The 17,745-nt window shown below is 39.7% G+C and overlaps 1 protein-coding gene across 2 annotated transcripts in view; it reads left to right on the top strand.

Annotated features, from left to right (window-relative positions):
- DTHD1 (death domain containing 1) overlaps positions 1 to 17,390 on the top strand; it is a 73,405-nt gene extending 56,015 nt beyond the window's left edge. The window contains exons 9-11 of one of the 2 annotated variants that reach the window (XM_003985470.4): positions 5,136 to 5,193; positions 8,576 to 8,934; positions 16,579 to 17,390. In XM_003985470.4, the coding sequence (XP_003985519.3) occupies positions 5,136 to 5,193; positions 8,576 to 8,922 (405 nt within the window). In that variant the 3' untranslated portion in view covers positions 8,923 to 8,934; positions 16,579 to 17,390. Of the gene's footprint in view, positions 1 to 5,135; positions 5,194 to 8,575; positions 9,429 to 16,578 lie in introns of those variants that run through there. The other variant, XM_019829658.2, reaches the window with a different exon arrangement.
- The last annotated feature ends 355 nt before the right edge of the window (positions 17,391 to 17,745 follow it).

Below are 17,745 nucleotides of genomic sequence, written 5' to 3'. Positions count from 1 at the left end.
AGTTGATGGAATACCCTGGTGCATTTTTGGGGATTCTGGGCATCAAATGAAAGAAGTATTTATAAAGGCCCTTGAAGGGTTGGGGGAAAAAATGAGGACTGTCTACATTGGACCCTACAATGGAGAGGGAATAGGTATCTTCAAGGTTCCATAAGTAGTCCAGCCATAAGTTAATTTATGGAGCAGATGACAGCTTTTTGGGGTCGAAACCCTACCATGAGGGGAAAAAACTGTTGCCCTGTTAATAAAACTATTCATTTGCTTGAAAAAGAAAAAGGATACAATAAAGTATTGAAAGCCTCATTGGGGGAGGGAAAACAGGCATTTATGAATGGCATTAACAACACCACAGGATAATATTAAGTTAAAAGATAAATAGAGTAATTTATCAATTATCAACTTAATTTAATATTAAGTTAAAAGATAAATTGAGTAAAGTAATAGTGTATAAATTCTCCAATAAGAGACCAGGCACTAGAGTAGCTGATAAAATAGGTGGCATTTGGTGCCTTAAAAATATGGTAGGATTTGTAGGAGATCATTCAAGTCAAGAGAAGATATCATCACATAAACAGTTTATACTACCCCATGCATGCAATACCATTTACAGCACTGTGAAGAATTAATATAGGAACAAGATACCTGATTGGTTCCCAAAGACATTACAATCTAACAAATAGAGCCCAGACTGATCACGGCAAGTTCTTGGAGTGGTGAAAAGCACAATGAAGGGAAACTTTTGAAGGTGCTATGGGAAATAATGTGGGGTAAAATAATAAACAAACAAATACATAAATGGTATGCTTAGTTTCAAGAGTTAGTACCAGGGTTATATTTAGGCAACATGGAAAGAATAGCCAGCAACTGAGTCTTAACAACAGTGGCCTATAAAACTAGACCTAACACCCATTTCAGGTGTGAATACTTTTCTTTGGTTCCAAAAAATTTTTAACCACTTTTAATTTCATGAGGCCTGTGCTTCACCTAGCAGTATAAATAAGACACATCTGTATATATTTGAGTTACTAATAATTTTACATTGATGGCTTTGAGAGGTTCATAGGGAAGGGAAAACTGCTACCCACACCCGACTACACCCTTTTACAAGGTAGATGTGTACTAGGGAGAGCTTGGGAGACAGGTTTAGATTGTGCCAACCATCTTCCTGAGCAGTGACAAGTTGAAGATGGCATTTAAGAAATTGCATTCAGCAAAATAAAATACACAATATTAACATATATAGCAACCCTTCCTTTAGCAAATAGTAAAACCTGAGAAAATGCAACAGAATGACACCTGTGGATTGGAACAGGGAAGAGAGAAAAGTAGGAAAAAAATTAGAGTCACTGCCACCAAGGAAGGCATCCAGGGATCCACACGTAGATACTGGGGATCTGTGGGAGGGAACACTACGTGGGACAAGCAGAGACTCCCCTTTCAGCCGGGACTTGACCTTGAGCACCAGTGAGATTTGAAAGATGGCGAGCAAGGCAAAAATAGTGCAGAGACAAAAATCATGCAAACAAAAGAAAAAAAAAAAGGAAGGGAAATGGAGGGAAAGAGAAGGGAACACTAAAAATCCCTGATGAAGGGGCCAAGTGGGAGACCCAGCACAGTGCCTTCAAGTGTCCAAGAGCCCGAGATTTCCATGCTGCTACAATCCACTCTTTCTAAGGTTGAGCCCCAAAAGAAGGATTTGGCTTGAATTTTCACGTATGGGAAAATACATATATTTAAACACTAGAATCACTCTCAGTGCATCAAGATGCTGTGAAACATTTCTGAAGAAAGAAGGACAGGGGTAGGAGGTCATTATTTATACAAAGAAAAAACAGTATCTCTTTTCCCAGACTCAATGCAGGCCATATGCCTTTTGATGGGAAAGATAGAATCTGTTTCACTATTTAAGTTGCTATTTCTCATTTTTTTTGAGAGGTTTAAGCATATAGTTGATGTTTCACAAGTTATGTCTGCTTATTTTGCAATTCTGTAGTATTAATATACTTGAACTTTTGCTGTTCTTATGTTATTTCCTAATTTCCTCCCATTAAAACTTAAATTTTTTTTAATGTTTATTTTTTTTGGGGGGGAGGGTGCAAGCAGGGAGGTCAGAGACAGAGACACCAAACATGAAACAGGCTCCAGGCCCCGAGCTGTCAGCACAGAGTCCGACATGGGGCTCCAACACATGAACCATGACCTGAGCCAAAGTTGGACCCTTAACTGACTGAACCACTCAGGCACCCCTCCCATTAAAACTTCTTAAAGGAGGGGCGCCTGGGTGGCTTGGTCGGTTGAGCGTCTGACTTCGGCTCAGGTCATGATCTCACGGCCGTGAGTTCGAGCCCCGCGTCGGGCTCTGTGCTGACCACTCAGAGGCTGCAGCCTGTTTCGGATTCTGTGTCTCCCTCTCTCTCTGCCCCTCCCCTGTTCATGCTCTGTCTCTCTCTGTCTCAAAAATAAATAAACGTTGAAAAAAAAATTAAAAAAAAACTTCTTAAAGGAAAATTCATATACATGTTTATATGATGTATATGACAAGAATACTCACAAAATGTGACATTCACATTTAATCCACTTGTACTGAAATCTTCCTGTGAACCAGTGTGCTATGTGTTAGCATAACACACTTAGATTACCCTTGTATCATTGCTGTGAAGTAAGCGCTTTAAAAAAAGTTTTTATTTTGAAGATATATGAGGATTGCCTTTGACCAGGCACTTGGCAATTCAGTAGTTTAGAGAGGAAAATATTCAAATGTGAGAAAAATTTCAACTCTTACATTAAATGGTAGAGGCCATTTGCCTTGAGCGCGTTCTTACAGGAGTGAGGCATTTATAGCTAATGACATTTTCACAATAAAAATTGGTGGCATTAAATATTGTATGAATACATCATCATTAAAAATTAACTTTGGGGGCGCCTGGGTGGCGCAGTCGGTTAAGCGTCCGACTTCAGCCAGGTCACGATCTCGCGGTCCGTGAGTTCGAGCCCCGCGTCAGGCTCTGGGCTGATGGCTCAGAGCCTGGAGCCTGTTTCCCATTCTGTGTCTCCCTCTCTCTCTGCCCCTCCCCCATTCATGCTCTGTCTCTCTCTGTCCCAAAAATAAATAAACGTTGAAAAAAAATTAAAAAAAAATTAACTTTGATTACAGGTCTTAATTTTCTGAAATTCTTTAACCTATTAGTGTGTATGCTTTTATACGTGTGTTATTTGGACGGCATCAATGAGAAATACCAGCTTATCAACAACTTCATTGTTCATACCAGTACCTTAGGTAGGATCACTGAAATATTCTTTTTAAAAAAATTTTTTTTTTACATTTATTTATTTTTGAGAAACAGAGAGAGAGCATGAGCAGGGGAGGGGCAGAGAGAGAGGGAGACACAGAGTCTGAGGCAGGCTCCAGGCTCCAAGCTGTCAGCACAGAGCCTGACATGGGGCTCGAACTCACGGATAGTGAGATCATGACCTGAGCTGAAGTCGGACACTTAACCAACTAAGCCACCCAGGCGCCCCTGAAATATTCTTTACAGTGAACGCATGCAAAACTTGGTTCCATTGTAAATCACTACGGTAGCAGTTTCTGTCACGAATGCTTGTGCCTGTATGTAAATCTATGTCAGGTTTTACAGACCGCCTTCTAAAAACCTACATGAAACTTGGAAAACTATTTGTAGAAGGTATTTTTTCCTTCAGTATTATCTGTATGTTCCAAATAATTAAAAGGTAGTTAAACTTGCTCCTTGGAAAAAAGGTTTTTATTGCAAAAATTATGGATCCATAGGAAGTTGGAGAATACAGTACAGAGAAGTCTGGTTTTCCTCGGTGGTTACATTTTACATAACTATAGCACAATGTCAAAACCCAGAAGTTCACATTGATCCAGTGTGTGTGTACAGTTCTAGACACTGTTCTAGACACATTTTATCACATGTGTAGGTTGTGTAACCACTGCATTCAAGACACGGAACTATTTTCTCACCACAAAGATCTCTTTTGTGCAACCCCCTTTATGGTTGTCTTCCACCATCTGTAACTCCTGGCAATTGCTAATCTATCCTACATTTCTGTAATTCTGTAATTTCAAAAATTTCATACAGATGGAATCATAGAATATGTGACCTTTTAAGACTGGAGTTTTTCACTCAGCATAATTCCCTGTGGTCCGTGAAAGCTGTTGCCTGTATCAATGCTCTGTCCCTTTTATTATGGAATAGCATCCCGTAGTGTGGATGGGCCTTAGTCCGTTTGACCGTTCACTACTGCAGAAACTTTTAGGTGTTTCCAGTTCGGGACTGACACAAATAAAGCTGCTCTGAACATTTGTAGACAGGTATTTGAGATTTTTTTTTTTTTTAATAAATCACCTTTCAGAGCTGAGATAGGAGAGGCAAATAAATTGTCCAGAGCACTGAGAAATTTTCCAAACCCAGGCGTTGTTACTTTATCTCCTGTGCTATTTCCATGATCTCCTGTTAACGGAGAACAAACCGTTCTGCAGACAGTGGAGAAAAGTAATGATTATATATTTGAATATTCTTGAAAAAAATATTGGTTTTAGAATAATATCTGCTCAAAAACATGATTATTTTTAGCATCATGTATGCACATTGATTCACTCATTCATTTACAAAAATTACTGTTTGAGTACTCGGGCCCTGTGCTGAGTGCTGGGGCAAGGTGCCTTCCCCATAAGGGCTTTTACAAAATACTGCATTTGTTGCACAGAGGTAGCTTGCTTTATGTTTGCTGCTTTTAAGAGTTTCGAATTTTATTTCATTATATCATATTATATTATATTATATTATATTATATTATATTATATTATAATTTTGTTTTTTAACAGCTTCAAATTTGAAACTGGAAAATATTTATTCAGAGTTAATGTGACTGCTATAATAATATTTAAATACGTAGTTTTAAATTTGCTGAAAGATCTGGGTTAATATATTTTGCTTTATCATTGGAAAGCAATTCTGAGCATGCATGCCTAAATACAGAACCTATTTTTGCAAAGTGTGCAGTTCAGTACTCCTTTCAAATAGAGGTGAGAGTCAGATGGATTTTTACTTGTAGCTTGTTCACAAATTAATGGTTTCTTCTGCTTATTCTGTGTTCCTTTCCTCCAATAGCATAAAAAATTAATCAGCCGTCCACAGAGTACCAAAAGAATTTCTACAGATCCTGTAGGTAAGAAATATTTGCTTTGTCCTCATTACAGTGGTGCTATTTTTCCTCTTATATTTTATATGTATATGAATCATTGTATACAAAAGGATAGAAGGAGTGACTTTGCACAAACAATCATAAACAACAAATAAATGAGTTTTCCTTTGGAAGTCATGTGCACATAAACCATGTGCACAAAACATTCTCAAATGTGAATGTAATTAAAATGGTTAAAATCTACAAGAAATATGAACCTGCTAAGTATTATTTTACAAAGATACCTAGTAATTGCTTAGTTTGGTAAATAACTACAGTTTGTTCTGAAATGTTTTCTATTAAATTGTGAGTTAAGATGTGGTCACTTCAATGCTACATTTGAGGCCAGTAGATTTTAATTTTTTTTTACATTTATTTATTTTTGAGAGACATAGAGAGACAGAGCACAAGTTGGGGAGGGGCATAGAGAGGAGACACAATCCGAAGCAGGCTCCAGGCCCCGAGCTGTCAGCACAGAGCCCGACATGGGGCTCGGACTCACCAACCGTGAGATCATGACCTGAGCTGAAGTTGGACACTTAACCAACTGAGCCACCCAGGAGCCCCAAGGCCAGTAGATTTTAAAGAGAGGTATATTGGTATGAAACCACAAAAGGGAAAGAAACATCTAGTAGTTGATCATGGTTATGCATCATTCGGTTACATAACAGTGATAAAGGCTTCAGGGTAGAATTTAACATTTTTATTCTGCTTTAGGCTTTGAAACAATTCATTTTATAATGTTAATGGTCACTAAGGCAATACTTTATTGGCCTTCAAAACTTGAGTATCTTTCAACTACTGTGTGTCAGGCCCACGGCTGATGGCATAGCATTCCATTCAGGGGTCACCTTTGTGAATTTGTACAGAAAATGTGCAGGCCTTGCTGAATTACTTTAAAAGTGAGGATGGGCATACACCTTAGTGTTATGCACCATCTCAGAGGCAATAAAAACCGTTTTCAAAGAAAGAGCAGATGATGTGGCAAAAACAAAAGTAAACGTACCAAAGCCAAAACCAAGAAAACCCAACAACAAATCTGAAAAAGCAACAGTGGTAGATGAAAGCCTGGCAAGTTTAGTAGTGTTGTTAATGTTTGAAGAGTTTGATGCCCACAGAAAAGCGTTTCCTCTACTATTGTCAACAACCGCCAGAGACCACAAGGCTATTATCTTTCCTATGTGTACTAGGAAGTCCTAGATTGTGACAGTGCGCCATCTCTCAAAACCAAGCTGCTGCGGGAAGGATGGTGGTAGATGAGGTTATAGCAGGCTAAAACTAGAAGTTTTAAATGCCAAGTTAGGAAGTTCAAGCAATAGGAGGAAGCTACGTGACACGTATTAACAAGAAATGGGTAAAATCAGATTAGACTTTGCAACCGTCTAGGAGTTGATGGAGGACTAAGGTGGGTCAGCACTGGTAGCAGGGATTTAGACTCCTGGTGCCTGCAATACTCCAGAAAAAGAGAGGTGGGACATGACCGAGATTGTCAGTAAGGCTGGTCAGGAGGGGAAATATCTGAGCTATATTTAGAGTTAGGACATGGGTGTGGGGGGTTAAGAAATAGGCATTGAGAAATTTGAATAACGTTACATGTTTCAGCTTACTCAGCTGAGTGGTCATATTCACTAACAAGTGCACAGAGTGAAGAAGGATCAGGTGCAGACAGAAAAAGCCCAAAGCTGATTGTGACTTTAGAAATACGGAGCTTGGGTTGGCTGTGATATATACTGGTAAAGATAATTAGGAGATGAATCGTCCCAGGGTTTAGGGAAACAAAGCCAAGGGTGAAGATATACCAGGGCTGGGATATTTCACATTAGAGGAAATGGTTATGAAAGTGAATGTTGATGAATTCATTCAGGGGAGAGGACAGAAAAAGAAAAGGCCAGATAGAGGAAGTAGTAATTCAGCAGAATCAGGAGGAAGAGAGTCAACGAAAGGGAAAGAGAGGTGCGGAGAACGAGGGCAGGCCACGGAACCCGGGGGAAGGAGTGAAATGCTTTCTGGAAATCAGAGAAGGTGCAGACTGAGAATCATTTGCTGTGAGATGTAATTAGGAGAACACTAGGAAGACCAGAAAGAAAGGATTCCGCAGAGTTTTAGCAGACGGGGAGAGGAAGGCCTACCCATGTAGCCTGAGTATATTGCATGAGGGAAGCAGAATGTTGGTTCGAAAGTGACAATGGAGAGCGAGGATGTGTTGGCTCTGTTTCCTGAGTAGTTTTCACACCAAAGTGGCATGATTCATAGTGTGTTAAGTGCAGTGTATGTGAGTAGGTATCTACTCACAAAGGAATCGTTGAGTGAAAGGTACACATGCAGAATGCTTACTGACATCAGACCAGACAAGAGTTGGGATAGTGGTACGGGCTTGGGCTGGGGCACAGAGGCAGGAAGATAGGAGGACTTAGGGGTTTCACTGGGAGTGATAACTGGGAGTAACACAATGGAAAAAAAAAAGATAACAACCAAACAATAGAAAAATGGAATCATGAGTTTAGGTGGTAGACCTAACCATCTTCCAGGATGTATTCAGAGGAGATGTTTGTGGTTCCAAATAGTTCAAAGGTCAGGGGAAATGTTGGCATAAAGGACCTTCCACAGAACTGCTTTTTGGGTTGAATCTTGGGGAGTTTGTGTGTGTGTATAGTTGGGTGGTGATGAGAGGACTGTGTAGCGGGTATAATTTTTTTTTAAGTTTGTTTGCTTATTTATTTAGAGTGTGAGTAGAGGAGGGGCAGAGAAAGAGAGGGGGAGAGAGAATCCCAAGCAGGCTTTGTCAGAGCAGAGCCCAATACCCGGCTCGATCTCCCAAACTGTGAGATCATGACCTGAGCCCAAATCAAGAGTCAGACACTTAACTGTCTGAACCTCCCAAGCGCTCCTCTGCTGGTATAAGTTATGTATCAGATTGGTACTAATTAAGAAAAATAGTTTTGAACCTAGAAGTATCCTTTACCATGGTGCTACTTACTCAAAGTATGGTTGGGGACCCCAGTGCCAGCATCACCTGGGAACTTGTTAAAAATGCCAAATTTTACCCCTACCCTAGTTTTACTTCATAAGAGTCTCTGGGGCAGTGCCTAAAATCCATCTCAACAAGCCCTCCTGGATCTCAGGGGAGTTAAAACCTGAGGAGCATTTCTAGTCCCCCTGCAATAGGTGATTCCCTCGGGGAGAAGACCCCCGAAATGGCAGGGATCCAAAGGCTTTCAACAGTGGGCCGGGGAGTTTCCAAATCTTTCCACTGTTCAGAGGCCAAAGCAGAGAGCCCTTAGACTTCCCATGCACAGGTGTGGACAGTTAGATAAGCGCCTGGCCCGAGAAAGTGTCCTAACCCTGCGTGTCCCTGTGTGTCTGACAGAAGCCCTATGGGATAACTTGCTGTACTGGCTGGCAGAGGAACTCTCTGAAGAAAATGCTACCCGCCTCTCCTCCTCCCTCCCTCTTCGCCACAGCACAGTCCAGCTCATCAAACTGAAGACCCCTGGTGACCTCACAGAACAGATCCATGAACTTCTTTGCTTCTGGAAAAAATCACTCCCAAATTCCACCGATAAACTTCGCCTGCTGGCTCGTCATCTCCGCAAGATCGGCAGGAATGATCTTTCCGAAGAGCTCAGATTCAAGTGGGATAACAGGTGTTCCCTGAGCCACAGCACTGGTTTGATACAACCTAGTAAAGCCGGGTCACTCTTTCTTTTGCCCTAGAGAGGGGTCATGGTAGGTTTTAAGGCTTTTTCTGCCAACATTTTACTGGCGGTTTCCAAGTAAAGTTGTTTGAAGGGCGTCTTTTTGATAGATGTGCTATTTGAGACAGGTGGAAAAGCATGAAGCAGATCATAAAAGGCGTTCTTGGGTTTGAGGGCTCCTCTGTGGTTCAGAGATATACATTCTGCAAGAATTATTGTCTTGAGTTCAGCCAAATTTAATAGCATTTGTGATAGAGTTTGCTCTGTTTACATGTTAACAGTTGAGGTCGTTTTCTAAGTGGAAAGGAAAGATAGGCTATACAGAACCCCCCTTTTTATCGTTATCTACATAAAAGTAAACTAGTTGTGCCAGACTCCAAGCAACAAATTCACATTATGCACATGCTGTAGAGCCTGCAGCTAACAATACAAAATAAACTGGGTTGCAGCGACCTGATGCTGATGATAGCAAATCAGTAAGAAAACAGAGAAGCTTGGAATAAATTAAAAATAGAATAACATCCACCATCCGCTGCCACCAACTTTTCTTTTCTTAAAAAGGTATCTTGAAATAGGGAAAATCTCGTGTTTTATTAGTAGTGAAATGAGGCAGTGCACAGAACATGAAGTATCACTGGAAGAATTCAGGGCCTTTTTACTTTTGGAAAACAATCTACTCTTAAATCAGTTTTCATGGAAATCTTTTTTTTTAATTTTTTAATGTTTATTTTTTTTGTGAGAGAGAGACAGAGAGAGCACGAGCGGGGGAAGGAGCAGAGAGAGAGGGAGACACAGAATCAGAAACAAGCTCCAGGCTCTGAACTGTCGGCACAGAGCCCGTCGCGGGGCTCGAACTCACAAACTGTGAGATCATGACCTGAGCCGAAGCTGGACGCTCAACTGACTGAGCCACCCAGGCGCCCCAGTTTTCATGGAAATCTTATTAAGTAAGCCCTTAAGTAAGACTCATCATTTAAAAAAAGGCTGTAAAAAACCACAAAAGTAAAAGAAAAAAAAATAACAATTACCAAAGCCCCTCCATCATTGATGAACCCTGTTGATGTCTAGTGCATAAGCTTTGAGACTTTGGGAAACCTGAGGCTTTAGCTTTAGCTAAAACAATGTGATATGAATGGGGTATGACATGAGTATTACCATTTCATTCATACAAAAGCATCACGGCCTGGGCTTGTCAGCATCAGTAGTGATTAGCTTTGATTATTAAATACCAGAAGATTTAATGAAATCACACGAAAAGTTAAACACTTATAGGGCTCTGAATTTCAAAGACCAGATTTCCTTCTCCAAATTAACCAAGGAGTTAGATTCCCATTGAAAAAGAGGATTCCAATTTTCAAATATATTCCTGTTAAGAAACACTTAGTCAATGTTGTACTATTTTTACATGTTTCCGGAAAGGTACAATATTTTCCAGGTGTCCTTGGAATGAAGAAAACAGATTGGAATATCCAGTTTTTCGAACTACAGAGTAAGAGAAAAGTGAAGTTTATTCGCCTGTAATGCTTTATGCTTAGTCCTTTACAAGCACTGACTTGTTTAGTCCTCCCAACTGCTCTGTGAGGTAGGTACGCTCCCCGCAATTTACAAGAAAGGAAAGGAGATTCAGAAGATTGAGTTCCTTGCCTCAGTCGTAAGTGAGTGACATAGCCAGGATTCTTGTTCCAACACTAGAGAATACTATTCTGAACATTTTGGAGTATTTTCTCCCAGTTTTTCTTTTGCTCCTGGAAGGAAATATTTCTATTTCTCCGTGTATAGATATCTATAAACACACTCACCTATGTGCTCACAGGCACCCACACACTATCTATAAATCCCCACACATGCTGCACACTCACCCATCTCCTTACTTACACACATCTTCTCACCCCACCGTGTCCTCGTACCCTGCCCCCCAGGCACCCCCACGCATACGCACACCCTCCCACGCACATCTCGCAAATCCCCACACAGTTTTACCTCCGCGTGTACATCCTCACATGCATGCATACACCATCACGCACACACTTTCTTCTCACGCATGAATTCATTCACATGCTTCATGTACCTACCCTCACAGGCACCCATCCCTTCACCCCCACACACTCTCTGACCTTTCCAGAATTAAAAAAAAAAAAAAATAGCATACATTATTGCAATAGTCAAATAATATAAAAGTATATATAGAAAAAATGGGTCACGTCTTGGGTGTGGCCTCTCACCTAGGTTATCAAAGGAATCAGTCTGGGTGTAGCACGTGCCTCGTGTGCTCTCTCTCTCTCTCTCTCTCGCAAAATAAACACATAAACTTTAAAAATTTAAATAAAAAAAGAGATTACTTACTGAAAGCATTTTTAAGGCTCTTGATACACATTGCCAAATTGCCATCTTATAATCACTAGGTCATGAAGATTCTTAGGAAAATGGTACTTTTAAGAATACATAAAAATGAATTAACTTGAGGCACATAACATGAAACTCTACATCCTGGGTAAGCCTGGACTGTCTTCAATTGCTCTATTGAAAAAAAAAAAAAGACATTGGCTTAAATCTTTACAGTAATTCCTTTACTAATTAAGAGACATATACCATTGACATTGCTCTTTTAAAAAGCATCAGAAAGAGAAATAATACAGCAGACATCTGGACAGATTCCAAAATGTCAGTTTCTAGTGTCAAACTATAGCCAAATTCCTATGAAAATAATGTTAAATTCAATAGGTATATATTGAACACGAACTCTGGGTCTAGCAGTCTGTTAAATGGTACAAGCACAAAAGAGAGTAGGAGCCAGTTCTCTAGGGTTATGTTTTCTGCATACAAAAAGGGAAAATAAATGAGATCAACATCTACTTTATCGCCTAGAATGAACCAGGCTTTTTATGCTTAGCCCTTTATAAGCACTGAATTATTGAATCCTCTCACTGCTCTGTGGGGTAGGCACATTGTCCTCAATTTATGAGAGGAAACTGGAGTTTTGAAAGAGTGAGTACCTTGCTTAATGTCACAAATGAGTGACATAGCCAGGATTCAAATGTAGAATGTTGGCTTGGCTCCCACCATACCATGTTGCTACCAACCTACAGAGAAGAAAGGAAGGGAATGGACGTATCTATTTCTCCATTGTCTTATTTCTTATTTTGCGAAACAAAATTTCTAATTCATATCTAACACAAATAGACATGAGTTTTTAAATTTTTTTTTTAACGTTTATTTATTTTTGGGACAGAGAGAGACAGAGCATGAATGGGGGAGGGGCAGAGAGAGGGAGACACAGAATCGGAAACAGGCTCCAGGCTCTGAGCCATCAGCCCAGAGCCTGACGCGGGGCTCGAACTCACCGACCGCGAGATCGTGACCTGGCTGAAGTCAGATGCTTAACCGACTGCGCCACCCAGGCACCCCAAAATAGACATGAATTTTAAGAACAGGGATGGGGAAAAGAGCAGGAGGTGGGAGGGAAGTGTGATGTTGACTTCATTGATATTTGTCACAGCTCAATTAGTTAAATGTTCTCTTATTCTTGTTTAAGAGACTGACAGTTTAGGATAATACTGCAAATTGATCAAACACAAATTGGTGATGCATAAATATTGAGTTATAATTAGAGCTACTTTGCCACAATTTAGCTACCCAAGAACATCAGGAATCCTTCAGAGTAGTGGCTGCAAAACAGGACCATTTATTTAGCAATTAATAATAAATAATTATTAATGTTAATAATAATTATTAATTATTATTAACATTCTTACCCCTCTGTGGTATAAAATTATTTTCATAATTTTATAAAATTATAAAATTTTATAATTCAGACCAATCTTAACTTATCTTGAATAACATCAATTTCATTAAGGAAAGCCCATTATATCCATCAATTTGCTAACTATTAAGCACTAAATATTTCAAATAAAAAATTCTAACATTTATTATTCTATTTAACAAAACGTACAATGTTAACCATAGTTATCTTAATCAAATGCTTATTCATTCATGATTATAGCAATTGATTATTTCTAAAAAAAAATGTAGCTTAAATGAACACATAGGCAATATCACATTGTATATTCTAAAGTATTTTATTTAAATTTATTTATTTTTATTTTTATTTTTTAGAGAGAGGGAGAGTGAGAATGGTGTAGAGGGGCAGAGGGAGAGAAAGAGAGAATCCTAAGAAGGTCCCACGCTCAGTGCAGAGCCTGTCACAGGGCTCAATCCCATGACCCTGGCATCACAACCCGAACTGAAATCAAGAGTTGGATGCTCAACCAACTCAGCCACCCAGGTGCCCCTAATTTGAAGGTAAAATAGAAACATCATAACAACTAAGTTAAGTAGACTTTGAGGGTATCATAATCCAATTTTCGAAATATCTAAATTTTGTGGATAAAGTTCTATTTTCCTAACCCAGTGTTTGTTAAGGAGGTGTTATTGACATTTTGAATGGAATATATATTTTTTTAAGTGACTTGAACTGGCTCATGTCCATTTGGCATCCCTGACCTCTGTCCACCAAATGCACAGAGCACTCCCTCACCTTAGTAAATGTGAGAAGTAAAATTCCTTCCACACAGTTTGAGTCATGGGGCGGGTATTGGGAGGGTACAGAAATGCCATTACTGAACTCAAGAATAGAGTGCTATAGACCTTAAGGGAGCATGTTGAGAACCACTGTTTCAGTCAAATTTTGGCTTGAAGCAGAGAATCAAAGAAAGGGGGCAGAATAAGCCAAGGGCAATTTAGAGCATTATAAGCAAAAAAAAAAAAAAAAAAAAAAAAAAAAAAAAGGCCCAACTTGAAATCCTCCAACTGGTACCAGTGTTTACGAGAATTGTCAACTGTTGTCTGGTAGCTTGCCCAGAAATATTCTCAGAGAGGAATCTCCTCTGAGTTGTACCCCAGGGTTATGCTATAAAATGAGAGTTTTGCTAAGGTACAAATTCAGGCTCCCTAAAGTTAGAATAGTGATAGTTCACAAGAAAAGGGAAATACTGGGGTGAGGTCAAAGTCGTGGCTAAGTGATGTGCAGGTGTAGGGTTTCCCCTTTCACCGAGGCAAACATAACTTGTGTGATTTAATATCATGAGAATGTCCCTGTGTAATGTCTAGGCATTTGGATGGACGTCATATCATTGAATCTTCAACCTGCCTCTTCTCCTAGGTTTTCTCTACTGGTATGTCCAACTTCCTTCACTCTGCATTTATGACCTAACATACCAAATAATTTACATCTCAATGATGGTTATTATTTATTTTTGGTAACCCTGCACCTTAGTGCATGCTCTGTAAGGGGCAGAGAGCTTGTCTCTTGTTCGTTGATGGAATCCTATTACTTAGAACTCTGTCTGGCACTCAGTGAACGTTCCTCTGTTTTGTTACCCTTACTTCCCAGATGAGAAGCTGCAACTAAGAGCTAGAGTGATACCCAGTCAGTGGATTAGAGGCCAGATAATTCTGTTTTCAAAGTCTTGTTCCATCTACTACCACTTTCTGGTCCTGGTTCCACCCCTCCAGCCCCACCCCCATAATCATCCATCTTCTATAATCTCAGGTAACATTTTTTTTCCAGTTCCCTAAATACCCAAGACTGGGTTAATTGTTCATGGATATTCTAAAGTCTAGTTACAGCTCTTCCATACTCTGTTGCAATTGCTTATATGTGTTTTTCTCCAACCAGCAGGTAAGTATCTCAAGGGCAAGTACTGAGTATTGTTCATTGTTAAGTTTCCCGATGCTGCCAAGGTCCCAACACAAAGTAGGCACTCAATAAGTCTTGCTGAATTAACGCATGGGTGACATCTACATGCTGACATGCTATGACCCTCTTTTCCTGTTCCATTTTCCTTCTGGAAGCAACCCCGTGGAGCAGATGCCATTTCTAAAAAACTAAAAATTAGCTTGGAACGTAAACACTGCCCTGCCATTTATGAGGCTAGAATAATAAAGAGGAAGCCGGCTACAAAATTAACAGGATTCAATATTTCTCCCAAGGACATACTGCATCTGTAAAGTGTCTCTTCCCTCTCTTTGAGTGACAGCTGCTTTTTTACACACTGAACAAACTTTGTTCTTCAAAATCACGGTCTATCACAAACTTTGCCGTTTGGAATCCTATCAGTGAGAAAGAGATATTCCTCTCTTGCCTGGAGGATCTAACACACTTTGACACAGAAAAGCAGTCCTCACTGACAGTCAGGGTGCAGAGCTTCAGAGGAAGGGTGTCTGGATACAGCACTGCACATCTATCTTGACATTATTGTCTTCAAGGGAGCAGGACTTGGGGTCCACTTTGCAGCGCAGGCCCATGTTGGTTCCTTTACACACGCTCTGCTTTGCTTTGAGCCCATTCAGACACTCAACCCGGCCCTACTTCTGTGTCTTAAAATAACTCAATTTGCGTTTGTTCTGTGGGACACCACTGTTCCTTTGGCATGCCATCCCCCTCACTGCAATGAGTCCGTAAACCTGACTGTGTGGAACTTCAGGTGCGTCTCTGGTAGTTTGAGGCAGATTGAAGTCTGACATCCATCCTTCTGTGCTGTGGCCCAGTAGTTCTCAAATTGGCTGCACATTAGAGTCAGTGGGGGGAGGGGTGCCTGGACCCATCCTGAGAAATTCTGATTGAAGTGGTCTGGGGTGGGTCCTGGGCATGAGAATTTCAAAGCTCTCCAGTGGATTCTGCAGCCGGGGCAAAGAATCATTTTGTCTAGCTAACTGGCCCCAGAAAAACTTGGAAGGGATGTTAAAATCCAGTTTCACAGAACCACAAGTCAGCCCCGTAAATCAGTGTCTTTGGCTGCAGAACGGAGGAATCTGTATTCTTAGTGGACATGGAAGTTTAAGGACAACGCCTACTATTTATTTCCTGTCCAAAGCACTATCCATTTCTATTTTTATTTTTCAGGATTAGCACAGAATCAAGAGTAACATAGGGGGGGAGAGGGAAAGGGAAAGGAACAGAGAAGGCTCTGTTCTGTGTTGAATATACAAGACTTTTTCTCTCCGTTTATGGTTGCATTTTGAGACAATTTATCTGTTCACAAGACTAAGCAGGGTGGGGTTGGGAGCTGAGGCAAGGAATTGGAATTGGGATAGTTAGGAGGGAGGAGCACTTGACCCAGGCTTCATAAGAACAGAGCAACATAAATATGGGAGCTTTATTTATTTTAAGTTTATTTATTTATTTTTACAGTGAGAGAAAGAAAAGAGAGAGAGAGAGAGGTAAAGAGAGAGGGAGAGAGAGAAACCCAAGCAGGCTCTGCAGTATGGAATCTGACACAGGGTTCAAACCCGGCTCAAACCCACGAACCATGAGACCATGACCTGAGCTAAAACCACAAGTTGGACACTTAACCAACTGAGCCACCCAGACGCCCCCAAATATAGAAGTTTTAAAAATCTCAATGAAAAGAGCTGTGCCGCAATCACAAAGATGGACTGATTTCTCTGGAAGCTGATTCTCATACACCTTTAAATTTGATCCTATTAACAGACTGCACACCAATCATACACTGTGAATTAATAGTTTTTAATCTCCTCTCTCATTTTAAAGAGTGAAACTATATTCCATTGTATTTTTGTTTGTGTGTGCTAAAGAATTTAAAATGCACTGTATTATATTATATCATATCATATATTATATATTTTTAGATTTCTTTTTTTTGGTAATTTTTTACAGACACTGAGGACCTCAGAAATTCAACCTGCCCCAGGCTATGCTCCACCTGAATGGCCCTGTGCTTCCTGCAAAGTCAAACTGTTCTTTAGAAATTGTTAGTGCAAATGCCTAGAGATGGCCACAAGAGGGCCTCTGTGTTTCAGATAAAATTAAGGAATCATTTAAAACTTTATGGAGAAAAATCCTTTATGTTGCCAAACAAGTGTTTTGCATGATTTAAAAAACTAAAGTTATTTTAGGGTAGAGGGTGTAATTTGATCTACGTCAATATATTGTTAACGTAATAATACATCATTTTGTGGCTAACTTCTCTAATATTCAGAAACATCTGATTCTTTTTTTTTTTTTTAAGTTTATTTATTTTGAGAGAGAGGGAGAGAGAGAGAAAGTAGGCGAGGGGCAGAGAGAGAGGGAGAGGAAGAATCCCAAGCAGGCTCCGCATCATCAGCATAGAGACCTACGTGTGGCTCAAACTCACTGACCATGAGATCAAGACCTGAGCTGAAGTCTGACGCTTAACTGACTGAGCCACCCAGGCACCCCCATCTGATTCCCTTTTGATATGAAGAAAGGAAGTGTATAGAAATTTCTGCATTTATCCAGGTCTCTATGTTATATCATACCTTCTGTTTCTTCAATCAATGCAATAGAAATAACAATGCAATCTATTATTGATCATTGGAACTGATGTGTGTAATATTGTTGAAATTATCAGGAAATAGAAATTGAGAGTATAAACTATTGATAGTACCATGGAACAAATGTACTTTTGACTCACTTTACAATCCAATATATGTTATTGACGAATGTGATTTCTGAAGAATTGCCTTCTCATTTTTGAAAGGTTTTGAATGGAATGTTACTTTGGTTTGTCAGTAAACAAAAGTGGCTAGCATGCTTTAAAAATAAATCTCTAAATTGATTATTTAAAAATAATCAAGTGATATTTTTCAGAATATTTGTGTTAGCTGTGATTTTATTAAAAAAATATATATTTCCTGAGGTAAATTCTAAAATAAGCTCAATATTACTACTTCCACAAAGCATCACAAACACACATGCACCAATGATATTGTGATGGCAACAGAACAGCCCCTGAATATATAGCAAAAATGAACAGCACAACTGAAAATAGTCAAATACACAAAAATGACACTGAAATGTGAT

Source organism: Felis catus, chromosome B1 (genome assembly GCF_018350175.1).
Source record: "Felis catus isolate Fca126 chromosome B1, F.catus_Fca126_mat1.0, whole genome shotgun sequence".
NCBI classification, from domain to species: Eukaryota; Metazoa; Chordata; class Mammalia; order Carnivora; family Felidae; genus Felis; species Felis catus.
This window is presented reverse-complemented; position numbering and strand designations above follow the sequence as displayed.